The 17,155-nt window shown below is 38.9% G+C and overlaps 1 protein-coding gene across 1 annotated transcript in view; it reads right to left on the reverse strand.

Moving 5' to 3' along the window:
• The window catches only part of npr2 (natriuretic peptide receptor 2), a 63,216-nt gene extending 46,870 nt beyond the window's left edge, over positions 1 to 16,346 (reverse strand). Inside the window, exons 1-4 of the mRNA XM_069161284.1 lie at positions 15,263 to 16,346; positions 4,213 to 4,394; positions 1,003 to 1,116; positions 438 to 573 (exon numbers count right to left, since the gene is read on the reverse strand). Of these exons, the coding sequence (XP_069017385.1) occupies positions 438 to 573; positions 1,003 to 1,116; positions 4,213 to 4,394; positions 15,263 to 15,959 (1,129 nt within the window). The 5' untranslated portion in view covers positions 15,960 to 16,346. The remainder of the gene's footprint in view (positions 1 to 437; positions 574 to 1,002; positions 1,117 to 4,212; positions 4,395 to 15,262) is intronic.
• Between the last annotated feature and the right edge of the window lie 809 nt (positions 16,347 to 17,155).

Raw genomic sequence — 17,155 nt, forward strand, 5'->3', positions numbered from 1 at the left:
TTTATACAAACCAAGATTCAGTATACAAAAGAAGTTGGTTTTTTTAAATATTCAAACAATTGAAGACAACAGTTCTTTGTAGTTTTCTAAAGTAGTTGACAAATAGCAAACCACATATGCAAAGCACATCAGATAGACTCACAACTGTAACTGCTTTGTGCATCAATGAAATTTCAAATGGATTTCTATTGCAGACAATAATGTTAGTACCACATTCGTTTTTAGTATAATCACAATTTGCAGAGGAAAATTTCTGCTATATCTTTATGTTATAATTATTTGAGAAAAGCTCCATAAGGTGCTTTTACACTGAGCCTTCGTCTGATCAGAACTACTGTATATTGTAATTTGTTCACATTTTGTATTTTTGATGATCTGTTGCTCTGCTGTATGAAGTCATTCTTACAAATAAATACACTTTGCCGACATTTACTCACCCCAGAAATTGCGGTTTTGCGTCCTCATTGTGATGTTAATGCCGTCATTCTGGGCTCCACCCTCTGCCAGTGTCTCCTGTAAGGCCATTGCGTACAGCACAAAGCCATCGTAGAAGCTGCCGGCGATGTAGTCCATCTGCAAGAAGAGAGACATCAGGTTGGCCAATCACTGACGACAGGAATTTGTTCATGACTCAGGGTTTTAAACAATGACCTTAATAATGAACTAAGATAAATATTTAAAAAGGAGAACATGCGTATCTCTCTGAACAACAGCTGTGCAATAAAACGATACGATTTCGGAGAGCACCAAATACCAACTAACACGCCAAACAAGTTCAAAAAGTGCAGACGATTGTACCTTTGTGAAACTCACACACGGCATGGGTGAAATGAAAGCGTCAATAAAAGAGGTATTAATTACTAACATAACTATAAACATCATTCATCAGTGCTGACAATCACAACACAACAGCATACTTTTCTGCTTATAATATCCTACAGAAGAATAAAGAGGTCATGATGCTGAGCAGAACTCACGAGGACTTCAGAGTCGATAACTTACCAATGAAGGTTCCAAATGAACACCAAAATCCCTCTGGGCTCTGGCATGGAGTTTTCTCTGAAAGTCTTTGAACTCTGGATTATCAGGAGGCCGGTAAGTTATGACGAAAACAGACTGGAGGAGGCACAGAGAGGGAAAAACATGAACACAACTGCAGCTTTAGAGATATCATGGGACATATTTGTTAAATAAACCAATGTGTCTGAATCCCAAACTCCAGCATTTGGAAAATAACTCCTATCAACACCTCGTGAGAACACATTCTCCGTATGTTAAGAAGATGTGCTGCGTGAGGAAAATGTGGACACACCAGATACTGACTGACTTAATCCCCAACCCCTTAGCAAAAATGCATATTTAAAGCAATATGTGAATTTTTTTTTTTCCTCAGACTGTAAAATAAAATGTCTCGGATAAAACTGCATTTTTTTTTTTTTTTTTTAGAATGGCCTTTTATTGCGACCAGTTCTAGGCACACCTGTGCGGTAATCATGCTGCTTAATCATCTTGATGTGCCACACCTGAAAGGTGGATGGATTAACTTGGCAAACTAACACAGATTTTGACCAAAACAAATAAACCTTTAGTGTGCAAAGAAGCCTGAGCTCAAACAATTAACAAAAGTGTTGCATTTACATTTCTATGTAGCACATTATTCTTGTTTTCGTTTGCTCAAAATATTGTAGCTTAGTTTTAATGGTCAATGTTAAGACCCCAGCTAATCCCAAACTACACACTGGAGTCAATTAGACTGTTAACGGTAAATTAGCTTTTAGCAATCTGACAGTCAAGGCTCATGTTCATTTCTGAGCAAGTGCTGCTCTATAACCATAGTTCCAGAAATGTCAAACATTTATGATACCAGAAACAGAAAGACACCGGTACTGACTGTAAACAACAGCTTCGTTGCGTAATACCCTGCCTCGAAAAAATACAAAGTCTGTTAGCCATCGTAAAATATCCCCAAATGTCTGTGTAGATACTTAGCTTTCACTGAAATTGAACATGACTGTGAAATGAAATAAAAGCATGCATAATAATGCATAATGTATAAAAACATGCATAATATGTGGTAAAATATAAAATTAGTGTGAATAAGAAATTAGCCTATATTTTAGAAAAGTAGAGTACAGAATTTACTGATGTTTAAACAAACATCAGCACAGTTGGTTGTGTTGTTTGTTTAAATCTTTGCACTATTGTTTAGTTAGTTTAATTCAATATTATTCTATTTTTATTGTATATATTGAGCATTTTTATATTAATATTTTTTACTCTGTTATTTTTATTGCTTTACCCTGTATCTATAAATGCTGCTGTAGCAAAAAAATATCCGCCTTGCGGGATTAATAAAGTAAGTGTCTATCTATCTATCTATCTATGTTACCGGTATCATTGTCTAGTTTCAATGCTAATCGATGCTCTCGTTGCGGTGTTAGCATGCTCCTTTCTGGAACTTTCTAGAAATGTCACCATCTTAAAACAAGACACTAAATGCATCAGTCCATCGAATGTATTTCCATTTAATTTGACAAATTCTCTGTTGATTTGTGTTAAATAACTCCACTAGAAAACGTTGGAAACCCTTTTCGGATAGTTTTTTGAGTTCAGAAGTGAGTTATTAAGATTTTGGCAAAATAACAGCCTCATTAGTCTGAAAGACAGAAAACAACTTTTAAATTGCATAGAATCATAAAGTTTACCAAAAAAAGAGGAAACTATCTGTTTTGTGAAATGACAAAGATACTTCAGGTCCTGCAATTAAAGGCTGACTGAGCGTGTAGCAAACAGTGTTTTCACTTATTTCATATGTAGAAAATGTTGGTTATGAATTGCTGTAACATCACAAGTAGCAACATTTCATCTTTAATCAAGTGTTTGGATAGAAAATATTCAGCCAGACATTTCCGTGCAAATATTTACCTCAACTGATCTTTAATTTTGTTGATATTGCAGTCACCAGGACACAATTTTGCCATTTCTATGAAATCTTTCAGCTTTGCTTTCCACTGAAAAGCTATAAATTATTTGTTATGTTACCACAGTTATTGGAGGCCCATCACAAACTTCCACAAGTAATTACTGCTGTCGAGGAAGCACGTTGCCATAATGAGCCCTGTTATGGCCTGCAGACAAATTAAGGACTTGCATAATCAGCAAAATCGGAGCCAAGATTTTGTTCTTTAGCCAAGGTTAAGAGCAGTTCATACTGAGATAAACAGATCGAGATCGCTGTGTTTAATGCTAAAGCTGATAATACCAATTAATTGTATCAACACTGCAAAGAAATTGTTAAAATTGCTTTCTTCCTGAAATAAATCTAATTCTTGTGTATAAGATTCATCAAACCAATAAAATCACTATTTTTTTTTTTTTGTTTGGATTAAAACTTTACTTTTGCTGTACAAAACAGAACAACTAAGAACACATTTCCAAATATGTAAAGATGAAAAAGTGAAATGCGTGAGGAATTATGTGTACATACACAACACTAAATCACCTATGTCTTACAAATGGAATGCATAATCAGACATTAATTTCCCAACTAATTCTAAGCATTTTTGGGCACACTTATGGTATGTCCATTATGGCAAAAGTTGCTATTATAAATATAGTATTACGCTACATTTATATTCCAAAAGACACTCTCCTTCAAAATGGTAAATACTTGAGTTAAGGAAATTAAGAAAGCCAGTGTGACATTTAAGGAGACGAGTGACACAGCTGTGCCTACTTTCTTAGTTCTCAGTGCACTAATTTGTTGGGCTAAATGGCTTCCTGTAAAAACACATCCCCTCATTCATTAATGTCATGCAAGAATTTCACTCCCTAAAGTGGTTGAAGGGGTTGGGGTTGGGGTGGGGGTGGTTCGTGTCCTCTGGGACTAGGAGACTCACTTTGCCCACCCACTGGCAAAATTGACGCAATTTCTTAAGCTTATCTCTTATGGCTGTCATTACATGAAAGCTTCATCTGCTTTTACTTTCAAGTGAAACACTTTGGGTAATATTTACTCAATTCAACAGACAAGTTAATTGAAACTCGGTTAGTACTACTTAGACTTATGTCAGTCACAGACCACCACTTCTCATGCCAAATGGTGCTTATTTCCAATTGCAGAGCAAAGGAAACAGTGACAGCTCACATTCAATGAAAACAAAATGTAAGCATACACTGTACATGCATGTGTATGTTCTGTGTTTATTGTACCTTAAAGACCCCAATGGGATTGGCCCAGTCAGACTCAGGGTTGTGCCATGGTTTGCGATCCGTCAAGCTCTCAGCAAAAACATCCAGGTAGAAGATGGCGTAGTTTTCTGGGTCTTGGATCTCGCTTTGAAACAGTTTCATGATATTCAGGAACGTCTCCAGGGGTCCGCAGATGTATACGACTGCAGAAACAACCAGAAAAAAAAATAAAGGAATTTATCTTGAAATATTGACATATACATTTCACTGTAATAATGTCCTCCATACCAGGCTAAAACTTCACAAACACACTGCATCAGATTAGGTGATTATAGTTATAAATTCTTATGGCAGAACATGTTAGTCACCAGCTAAGATATGTCATTGGAAAGGAGGTGCCAGAGACCAGGGACTGTCCTTTGTAATTTAGGCTGTCTTTCACTTCACTTCACCTCTGTGCTTCGATTAGTCAAGTTGTAGAACTCCAGACATGCTACTCCTTTTGTCAGGACGCCACGAGGCGTCCCGGACGTTGCATCTGTTGTCATTAACTATTACATTACAGAGGAAAAAAAGGATCAATTGATGGACCTGAAACTCTATATCTTCCAGATTCAGGCCATTTTCAGGCCAATATCATGTAAGTCTACAACCCCGGTATTACTAAGTCTAATTCTGAAGCTAAAAAATTTTGATTTTGTAAAACAGGTAAAAAAATAATAATTTTAGCATGCTTTAAATCAACATATGTTGAGAATTAGAGCACTTAAAGGTCCCATATTGAATAAATTCTATTCTATTTTTTTTTATTATAAAGCATAAATACTGTGAAAGTGTCAAAATGCTCAATCCAAACAACCCATATTCAACAACTCTGCCACTCGGACTTTTGTGAGTTTATGATGGCACAGTGAGTTTGTGATGTCATTAACTCACGCTCATGTCAGACTTGAACACGGCCCAGTATCCAGTCTATCTGGATGATAACACCAAGCACTCATTCTGTTGCGGAGCTAGTTAGCTACAACACCAAAGAAAACCTGAGGTAAGCCTGGAGGTTTGCCACTCAGAAACAAGTCAGCCAATCAGAAGAGAGTCATTGATACCAATGTGCCTTAAAGAAACAGACACAAAACAGCCTGTTTTTGGTATAGCTCCAAAGAAAAGCTTAAGATAGGAGATATACCTATATTGAAATTGTTTTAGGTATTTAATATCACAGAAATATCTTCATAAGGATATCAAGACTGCAAATAAAACATTGTAAAAGTGTAAATATGGGACCTTTAATAGTAGCCAGACACTAGTTGAAGGATACATTTTACTTCTACAATGAGCCATCATGATTATTTACACTGAACAACTTGCAACTGCTGTATATACATTAATAAACTCCAGTAATAAGGTTGCACATACATGCAGGGCCAGTTTACATCAGGCACAAACAAGACAAACATAGACTGGGTGATTGAGACCAAGTGGACGACTGAGAGCTTGTAAACTCACTGGTCTGCAGCTTAATGGTTATCTGAAGAGGTGGGAGGAGCCACTGGCAAGTGGGTGGGATTTTAGTTTCTTTAATAGTCCCGTCTCCCCTCCTCGATTTGGTTGTAGCTCACCCAAATCACCAAATTTCCCATCAGCCAGCTTGGTGTTGATGTGTTCTACCCATTGGCTGTATAAAAGTGGACGTAGCTTCTGGGTCTGAAAAATGAGGCCAATGTGGAAGCGCATTAACCTGCAATACCACCACGTTCCACTAGATGTTGGCTCCAAAAAGCCTCCGACTCCATAGACTCCGGATCAACTAGTCCCATACAATTCGACATCAAAAAAATTTCTTCACGATTTATTTTGGTTTTGCTAACTAAAGTCTTATTGGTTTGATTGACAGGCCTGTGATGCAGTCAGATTACGGATATCAATTGGTAGGACGTAACATTGCCAGGTTTACAATCAAATCGACTCAGATTTCACCGCTCCAAATATGGTCACTTCTGATTACTTCTGCTCTGAACTAGCAAGATGCCGCCGGCCAAAATCCGAACTCGAGGCTTCATAACGGCCGTTCACAAACTAATAGATGACGTCACTATTGGTTGGCGCTTGGTTCTACCTCAGCTGTGACGATGTTCAATTTCAAAACATCCACAGTGAGCTGGGACGAAGTATGGGCCTAATACTGGGAATCTGACAAAAATCACCTTTAAATCTGTAACTTCTTTCATTTGTATTTTTTCTGAAAATTATGTAATTTGCATGCATCTGGTTGATTCAGATCTGCACATTTCCTGTAGCTGAGCATGTGCTTCTATTTGATCAAATTTCTGAATGCTTTCTTGCAACCTTTGATGATCTGTGCAGGAGGGGATTTCCATTCTGACAATACCAATAATCTCTGTTTAAACCAGGTTTGTGTGACATGTTTTCTTCAATTTCTTGTGGTTTCACAGACTAAAACGAACAACACAGCGCAACTAGTGGATAATACACTCTGACAGCTGGCGCGTATTTCAACTTTTGCTATGTCTGATTCTAATAAACATCCAGATTCAACACGATCGTCTGGAGTACATGAAGAATGTAAAAGACATCTATCGCAGATGAGCCAAGACGAAGACATTGAGAGCAATCATTGAAAGATGAGGGTGTGCTTTAGTTCAGACAACCTCATACAGTAAAAACAACCAAAAAAATATGAGAAAGATGCAGAACAAAGGGCTGGATATTATAAACCTTTGAATAACAAAATAGATACGATAGTAAAAGTACTTTTTTACGTTACCTTACTGGCTTAAATGTTGACTAAACAAATAGTCTAAAACTGGCAAAACTGTTATTCAAATGAAGACACTGACACAGAAAAAAAAATTACAACTTTCATTACATGATAAAAATTTATTAACAGGAAACATTTCCGATACCAATAAAGTCCTGTCTCTCAAACATTAATGGAAAGTTAGAGACTTTAGATGTAAACTCAAGCAGCGAGATATTCCTCGTCTTGCTCAAAGACACTCTTTCCCATCTTTGTTTGCAGTTCTGGGAATCAAATTTGATACCTTTTTTTTCAGGCTCTGACAGTGTTTCTACCCACTACCTTCACACTACCACCTACACCCTCCCGCTGTTGAGTCATGAATAAAAAAGCGTAGCATTATTTCCATTCGTAGTGTATGTCAAGGCAGCTGCTGCCAACTCGGAGGCAGTGCTCCTAGTTAGCAGACATTTCCTCATGTGTTAGACCAAAGTCGGCTGCTGCTTCGACCCCGACTCTCATCTCTTCCAACATGGTTCTCCATGCCAAGTAGTCCTGCCGTCTCCTGGAGCCCTCCCAAAATAAATGCGTTACCCAGCCGGGGGAAAATGTCCTCCTGTGTTGGAGCAGTCATTCTGTAAATGGACCTGCTAAGGTTTTACTTTACACAAAAGCACCTTAAATTGTTGGTATTAGTTGTTCTACTTCACAGACTGCAGCAGGGTATTCAACCCTGTCCTTTCTCTGCCCCCAACACTGCATAAAATCTCCTGTCAATAGCCTGTTATTAAGTCCCACTTTTTCATATTTTTTTCAAGAATCTTACATAATCCAGTCTCCCTTTTACCTCCACCAAGGACCGTGTGTTTTCACCGCTGTGTGTTTTTGTCAGGTTTAGCAAGATATCTAAAAAAACTTGAAGAAATTATGTTTTTGATGAAGATCCAGGATATTTTTTTTTAAAGGATTGCACTTAATTGCAAGCCTGTACATTTGCTATTTTGTCAGAAACTATGGTGTTTTTATTAAATATCATTCTGTGTATATCCTGTGGCTTCCTGTCACTGTGTGTACTTTGACACTGACCCAGATCGTAATGCAAATTAACATTTCTAAACATCTTCCATGATTGAAATAGCACATAAAATAATGCACGAATAGAGAACGGATGTTTGAGCTCTCTGAGTGCTTTCTCCTCGTAAAAATGCTCTCAAGATAACGACACTCTTTTTCAAAAACAGGCCTAAACCAAAAGGAAATGTGCCAAGGAGAACAACATGTGATAAAAGATAGAATTATCTTGAGATTTCTCTTGATAACCAAATAACAGAGGAAGGTTTGTCTCTGTCCATTTTATAAGGATTAACATGCCACTGTTGAGGATAATACCACTGTTACCGAGACCACAATGAACTGATTGGCAGTGCTTTAAGACTTTAGTTCATTCATGTTAAACCCTTCTTTTCTGACACTTTTTATAGCTGTAATTGTTTTTAATTTTCAGCAGTAGCCATACAATATACCTGACATACCCAGGAACAAAGGATTCACAGGAAACAACACATGCACATGCAAAAGCCGTGGTGTGCGCACATTTCATCGTTGTTTTTGTACTCTTTATTGAAACAACATGAGAATCCTGGAAGACCAGGACAGAAATAATTTCAAACAGAGTATACATGTCATTCCCAACGTCACCTGGGGACTTGTTTTATTAAAAGGCACTTGCTGTTAACCACATTGTGTTGTCAAATCACTGATGCATGATATCTTGACTTTAAATCTCCATGAGGACTTCAACATACTTCCTGTCAATAATTTAATCACATACTCAATTGGCATTTTATCTGGCTCACATTCCAAGGACATGAAGCCTTGTTTAATCTAGTTTTAAAAAAATTCCCCTCGGGGATTAATAAAGTAACTACCTAACCTAATCTACACCCAACTTTCTGAACGTAAATACATTAAATAATCTCTCTCAAAATAATTTATCACAGCTCAACAGCACCACAAACTGCAGCCTCCAAAATTATCATCAAGTTTAATCAGCGCCTCGCTTAAGCTATTTCAACACAAGCTGAACATTGTAACCTCAACATTTACTGCAGGACGAGGTGTACCCATAGACTGTATGGACATAGTCTCCAGGTCTGAAAAGGGACGCAAATGCAGAGGTAAAGTTCAATACCACCAAAGGCCACTAGGGGCTGGCTCCAAAAAAACTCTGGCTCCAGTAGACTCCCATTTAAAAAAGCATCAACGTCCCTCATGTCTCACAAAGTCAAAACATTTATTCCACAAGTTATTATGGTCTCATTAGCTAAATTAACTCCTCCTGATCTATATTCTGTTGGTCCTTCCGAAAATAATTCCATCATTAATTAGATATAGGGTGTGTCTGGGGGGCCTTCCTGGTTTGATTGACATGCCTGGAGTGCAGTTAGGTTTTGGGCGGGAATAGTGTTCTCAGATGATTTGTCACATCCACCCATCACTAACCCCCAGGTCATCCATAATGGTCACTTCTGGCTACAAAAACCAAAGAATGCCACAGCTGAAATGCCAGACTCAAGATGACAAAACAGCTGTTGACAAACCAATGGGTGATGTCACAGTGGGGTACCCCTTGGGTGTGTCTAATTAACTGACAACAGGGCTTTGAAATCACTACCTCAGTCACTGTAAGTCGCAGCAAGCCTGGAAGTGACATTTAGGGGATTTAACATTTAGCGTCATCCCTTGACAGGTGTCGTGTCGTATCACTGTAATTTCTGGATCCATAAAATGCAGATAATTGTATTGTGAGATTGTGAGCAGAAACTAGTGCACACTAAAACTGTCCACAATGTCTTCTTTTTTAATTCAGAATCAGACACTCAAATATTTCTCACAGAAAATGAATGTAGTGCACTATACAGTACAGTAAACAGGGAGGTGTTTTCCGATGCAGCCTTGAGTGTAAATAAAAGTGGAGGTACTTGTAAAATAACTTCATAATTGTGGTTATTATTGTTGATCAAGGATGATCTATCAAGTAAATGTCAATTGATTATAGAAAAGCCTCGAAACATGCTTGTGATGAAAACTGGGGAAAACATTTAGCAGATTTCTCTACAGGTTTCAAGAAAATAAGATTTGAAGAATCAATAAACTCGTCATTTATAGGACGTAGATTCTTAATTCTACTGTGCTCAGTTTGATTTGCTAAATAGGATATTTCACTGTTTTGGATGCTTCGTAGATATTAACAAAAAACAATTCACTTACTGGACTCGAGATGTTTTTGTTGCTTGGATTAGGCTGGATTTTCTGGCATGTCATGTTTGTCTTGTAGCTGAATCTTTTTCAGAGGGAGATTTACACTCCAGCTCTTTGGTTGTTCAGCTTCTATAATCTGTCTGAGGGCCTTTTGTGACTCAGTTGTAAACAAATGACTCGTAGCTTTACCTCTGTAGCATTCCTTTGCAGTGGAAGCTGAGTCTGTGAAGGCAACATGCAGCTCATCTAACCTGCTATTGTTGATTGTGTTTTCACGGGAAACAAGAGTTCTGTAATTACACTGAGGCACTACCTGAGCTTCATTATGAAGAAACACTCTTTTCATCTGTCACTGGGAGCTGCAGACCACTGTACTGCAAAAAGATGTAGTCATCCACTGAGAAAGCTGAAATGTCCCCTCTTGTGTGCCATTAACAGACGGAAATCATTAAGACTAGAGTGTCACTGGGCAAAGTGATGCAGACTGGAATGTATTCAGTGATCAGAAACTATGCTAGATCATGAAAATGGATCCAAAACATTTTCTTAAAAGGGTCAGTTCATCCGAATTTAATTTAAAATGAGCAGTATCAAGCCACACAGATAGTTTTGTTTTGTCAGTTTTTACAAATTCAATGCAGGTGAGTTAAATTTCAATGGCAAAAAAAAAACAGTGAAAATGAACACTTTACATATATCCACAATGAAACAGTAACATATAATACCTGAGGTAATGTGTGCTGTTTTATAGGGACTTTCTTTTGTTAGACAAGTCATTCCAGTGAGAAACGTGGCACAGTGAAGATACCAATAACATGTGAGAATATAATTTTTTTTTTAAGTGGTTATTTGTGTGAACTTGCCCTTTCAGTAGAAACACACCTTTATAAGCATCATTGCATTGAAGTTTATGTAACAGTGAGTTTATGCATGGTCCCATGAACAGTAAGGGAGCCCCAGTGCAAAACAGCTGGGCCCCTGTTGCCCCAAAACCTACCATACACAATGCATCATACACGATGGATGTAGCCAGTCGCAACACAGCCTCACTAAATGTATAAAAGCTACAGTGTAAAAATTTGTCATAAAAACGTTCACAGTGCCGTCCAACAAAAAGTCTTATTTTCTCTTGCCTGCTCTAATCAGTAATTAGTTATAATATAATTTGTGTCCAATTGTAGGATGTCAACAGGTGCTACACACCTATAACCTAAACATGGAATTGTTGTGACATTGGATGTTGCGTTCAGGAGGCTGCTCAGGCTTTTGTTCAGCATTTCGGTCAGACATAGTGAACACCACTGCGAGCTAGAGCGTGACGAGGCTCATGGTCGGGAAATGACCATTAGTAACATCCTAAATTCACTTAAATGAATGAGTCATTTTAAACTGGTTAATCCCTCTTTCTGTTTTCTGCTACTTAGGTGAGTCCTGGTCAAATTAATTCAATTAACTATACCGTTAGGAATTATTGTGTACTGCTGGGAATTACTGACATTAAGTCATATGATAATTAAGGATTCTAGGCTATATCATCCCTGCTGGTTTGCCACTCTATCACCCTTGAAACAGGTATTAAACTGTTTTATGTGCTACAAAAAAAAAAATATTATCAATTCAACTTCATGAGCGACAAAGAAACACTTTTCACTACGAGTCATACAGAATGTGTTGATTTAAAAAACGATGTTAGTTTACAACAAGGTGTAATCTCATTGAAGATTGTCACCTTTTTCATGGCAGTTTTTTATATCACCATTTTTCTGGCTCTTGCACAGCGAATTGACATCCTTAGTCTTAATCCCGTTTACAGAGCTCTGCTGGCTCAGCTGTTTTTTCCAACTGGGGAAAATGCCATTCATACATCGCCATATTTTCAGCAGCTGAAAAACATGATCTAGTTTATATTATATTTTGCAATGCAAATTTTACTGTAAAATTAGGTGAGGGAATAAAAGAAGGTCTCACATCACAGAAAATGCTACCAGTTGTTCCACACTTAAGTAACTCTATTCGGTTGCTACCCACATCTGCATTTTTCAGGTATTAAAATGAGGAATTTGTGGAATTAGAGTTTGCAGTAGGAGGGGTGTTTAACTCGGCAACAGCACCTAATAACTTGCTGTCAAAGCTCCAGTGATGTGTGGCTTCACATTAAAAGCTTCAGTTTTCCTTTCTCACCTCTGCCTCTTGCCGTTTGAACCCCAGTCTGCAATCAGGTGGCTAAAAAGAGCCGATAGCCCGTAGAATATCTGCCGGGACAAAAGTGAGGTGAATGCCGAGCCAGGACAAGCCCTGACAAAACCATTAGCTTCCATGACCTAGAGCTCACTCTAGCAGCTCCATAACTCATCTGGGAAGGGGGGAGGGGGAGGGGGTTAGCCTCTGCACCTTTCACCTCTTTCCCTTGCTGCCATACCGCCCTTTAATTACCTTTATGCTGTATTTATTCCATTATTTGTTGATGCTGTTACTATAACAACAGATTAAGATGTTTAAAAGTCAGTTTGTTTCGCCGTGCCAGAAACCATAATACTCCAAGATTTACTGTTTGGAAGCAGATTATGCTCAAGGATGTTGAGCTGGTTCCAGATATTATGCCCAACAAACATTCCCAGGGAGATAAATGTTTCACAACACACCCATGAACTATTGCTGAGGATCAACTAAAGATTCATTCTGAACAAATTCAAATTTGAGGACAATATTAGACTGACATTACAAAAAAAGGTGTTCAAAGTTAACAATTTCAAGGTGAAATATTCAACTTTCACTTTTTTCCTTCATTACTTTCATCTGGTTTCAGGCAACTTTCAGTTACAGTAAATATTTACATTCAAAAAATGAGGCAAATCTTTCTCATCATTGATTTAAAGTGTCCTAACCTGTTGAGAAGCCCGTATTTTCCCCAAAATCAACGCAAAGTATATTATTTGTAACTGCTTTCCAAAAACGAAGAAGTGTTTTCTGATCAAATAGCCTCCTGGGTAGCACAACTTTGTTTGTCAGGGCTCTCCAAAACTGTCACAAATCATCATTATAAAACCATGAATATGTCTGCAGTAAGGTTTGGGTAAGCTCCCCCTAGAAGCACAAAGTAACATCATTAAATTGCTGTTATGTACAGATTAAATAAATGAGCTAATTAATGAGCTTTTAGCTGTGTTGTAAACTGTTGACAGAACCAGACAAGCTGCTTCCTGCTCCCACTCTTAAAGCCAAGCAGGAATCCTGATGGCAGCTCAATGCGGAGATTTAAGACTGAAAGCAATTACATCTATTTTAGAGAAAGTTGAACCAATCATTATTATTTCTGACTCAGTATTAAAAAAATAACAAGTCGAAGTGATGTTTATGATTTGTTGACATGATATTGATTTGTGACTGATCTATGAAGCATTTCTACATGATTTATTTACCGCTGAATAATCCACTGAACAGGATAATGTTTTATGACATTTTGCACACTTTGCCTTAGCACTTTTAAAATAACAAGTAAAAATACAAGTGCATGTTTTTACACAAATTCCACCCTACAAATGATGCAATAGCCGTGCCTGCAAAAGCCACCATCCAGACACGCAGTTACACAATCACATTTTCACAAGAGCAAAAATGATTAAAGTCTGCCTCGCAATATTTCCAGTTAATTAAGAACGGAATTCATGTGTGATTTACTGTTGTTTGAATATGCTGTTATTATAACTTATTAATCACTAAATGACTGTTTCGCAACTCAATCAAGTGTTTTCAGGTTTTAAGTTTGGGCAATCATCTGATTGCACAATGCTGACACCGTTGCATTGTCAGGTAACAGGACAGCAAAATTCAGAACAAACAAACAAACTGAAAAACAACTTTTTTTCCAAGAGCTGTGACTTATATCATTTTTAATTGATACATTTTAAATTGCACACTTTTACAATGTTAACTGGTTTTCATTGATCTGAGTACAATGACAACAACAAAAAATATTCTATTCTGTTCTATTCTTATTATAGTCTGTATCATTTTGGTTCCAGCTCTTCACTGATATTTCCACTCAGGGAATTAAATTATGCAAACTTTCTTTTCGAATACTACCATAATCTCATCAAATTCCAGATTTCTTCTGCAAAACTTTTGTAAACATGAAGCATCTTTAGAATCTTTATCTTCAAAAGCTGTAGGACCTGAACTACAATTTCCAATAATCAAAATCTGTGGATCTCAACAGAACTTGGCAGCACAGCATCAGTTTGTAAAGACTGACCAGACTTAATAGACATAAACTAATTTGTATTTTCATTACAAAGTGACCAACACAGTACAAAGCCACAAGGGCACACCTTTGATCACAACTTCTCTCTCTCTCTCTCTCTTTCAAAAACGCAGGTGGTGGTCCTCCACAGGCAATAAACCAGCAGCAGCAGTAGCAGCAGCAGCAGACTACCCACAGCCTAAACATTCCTCTGTAATAACTCCGGAATAAACAGACTTCCCTGCACCTCCAGTCCACCTCTGTTTGTATCTGCTGTGGGGGGGGGGGAGGGGACCTTCACAGTGACCTCACTCTAAAAAAAAAAAACGGAATCTCCGACTCTAGCTTTTTGTAAAACATTTATGCAAATTATACACTCAATAAGTTGTAATTATTTTCCTCCTGATGCACTCAAGACATTTAAAATCTACATTTTCTCTCAAACAATAGCTATAACTGCATGCAGGCGACTGGGGTGAGACAATTGGACGAAATCATCCATGATTCAGTGACATTATCTTTATAATAGCCAGCTGCTGATCTGCTTAACGTAGAGATAAGATCCCACGCTTCACTGACAAGCAGCAAAAACCTGCACGTGCAAACAAACAAAACAAAAATGATTTGTTTTTTTGTTTTGTTTTTTTGTTTTTGTATTGTAACCAGAAATAGTAGCTACCTCAGAATTATTCTGGAGGTGATGCTTCTGTTGTTTGACCATCACAGGCCTGAACTTGCGCATTTGTAGGAGAAACAAATAATTAAAATTTCCACAATTTAAAACTTTAGTCACGGTTTGAGCATGAACTTACTTCTCCCGTGCTCCTTCATAAAAGTGATGAGCTCCTTGTAGTACTTGTAGTCGTCCTCGTACGGCTGGGCCTCCACCGTGATGTTCATCTCTTCCTTCAGGTTCAGGTAAATCCCCTCGGAGAGGAAGTAGTGCGGCCGGTCATCCTGCCGCAGGTCGTGGAAGATCACCACGGCCCGGGACGTCCAGTTGAAGTGCGTGTGCAGGATGTTGGCGAAGTCTCCCAGCTTTGTGGTTGACGGCCCGCTGCGCACGATGGTCCGGTACTCCTCCCGCTTGTCGAAGCCGTATGCAGGTCCTCCCGCGGTGAACAGCGGGAGTTTCCAGTGGGATGCAAAACGCCCCACGGATGCAAGCGGGTACACGCACCCGGGTCCGAAGAAAGCGTCCGGGCGGATGTAAAGCTTGGCGTCCACGGCCACTACCTGCGCCCGGCTCTCGGCGCACGAGCCCGCGACGGGGTCCTCGGTGCTGTAGTTGAGGATGTTGATGGAGCGGCCGAGCAGCAGCTTGTGTTTGCCGTGCAGGTCCTCGTGCGCCATGAGGATGGCCGGAAAGACGCGCGGCAGAGCCCACGGGTACTTGTGGTGGTTGTCCGGGAGCAGCACCGCCACGGTTATGTTACCTCTGCAGCCGGGGAGAAGGCAACAGGACAGCGCCGCGAGCAAGCAGCATCCCAGTGCGCTTCTGCATCCCATCTCTCGTCCCACAGAGCAAAGTACGGCCACGGAGAGCGCACCGTTTGGCGAGGAGACACGGCCGGCTGTGGCACCCTGACACTAAACCATAAGTAGCTATTTGTCTGCCTCACTCTCTGTCTCCTTCTTCTCTCTCTCAAAAGTCGCACAAAGTCGATAACGGCATTATCCTGTCGCGCCTTTCCGCCCGTGCCATGCGTCTCCGCTGCGTAAATCCACGTTTCCAAAGCGACTTTCCCAGCGCTGCGCGGTCCTCACACCGATGGTCTCTCGGAGAGTGATAACATACATCCAGATGACTGTAACTTAAATCAGAGCAACCCTCTGCTCGGCCCCCACACGTCACACACTGCAAGAAGTGTGTGTTCCTCGCACTGTCAATAAATCACTGTCACAAACTAAGATCTTTCTTCAGGTAAATCATGTGATGTTTGCAGTGAATTGAGTTGATTCTGGTACAAATCACATTTATTTAATTGTAAGCCTTATTGTTCTCTCGTATGGAACAAGACAGACCCTGACGCATATTTGTGTGTCTACAAAAAACGAAAGCAAAATGACCTGCGTCAGAAACAAGATAAAGGCGTCTGGACATGGAACCAAGGATTAACAATCAGACTGTAAAGTTTAAACTAAATTACATGTTAAAATATGTCATACTTTTTTCAGTGTGTGTAGTAAAATCCTCAAATAATTTAAATAAAAAAACGGAGGTGAGTCGCCCCCTGGCTGCCATTTCTCATGTTACAGTGCTGCTGTAGTCTCTAGTGCATAATTACCGCTGGACAATCGAGGTCGAAGCACGTGCAGCTATTAATGGATCTAATGCGTTTTAATGGATTTTAGAAAATATCACAATGTATGACTAGGTTTCAGTTTAATAGGTTTATAACAGTGTTGGCAGGTATTTGGTATCAGCTGCTTTAGTAATCAAGTGTCTGCCTGTTGATGGCCTGTGTGTTTGAGTGATTAAATTGTTAAATAGGCTATAAATACATTTGATTAGGACTGTATATCAATTAAAGTGACAGCACCTCCTGCTTGGATTTGATCAGGGCTGGAGGGTCTGATTCATTTGGAAAAATTCACAGTTTATCTGATCAGTAGGTTTAACACATGCTGAAAAGGTTGCCAGGTTTACTATCCTTCTGCAGTTTAGTGAAAGTTATCCTAAAAGAGTTCTCTCAATGAGATAT

This window comes from Embiotoca jacksoni, unplaced genomic scaffold, assembly GCF_022577435.1.
Source record: "Embiotoca jacksoni isolate LCO1_2020_lvr unplaced genomic scaffold, fEmbJac1.0.p SCAF_10, whole genome shotgun sequence".
NCBI classification, from domain to species: Eukaryota; Metazoa; Chordata; class Actinopteri; family Embiotocidae; genus Embiotoca; species Embiotoca jacksoni.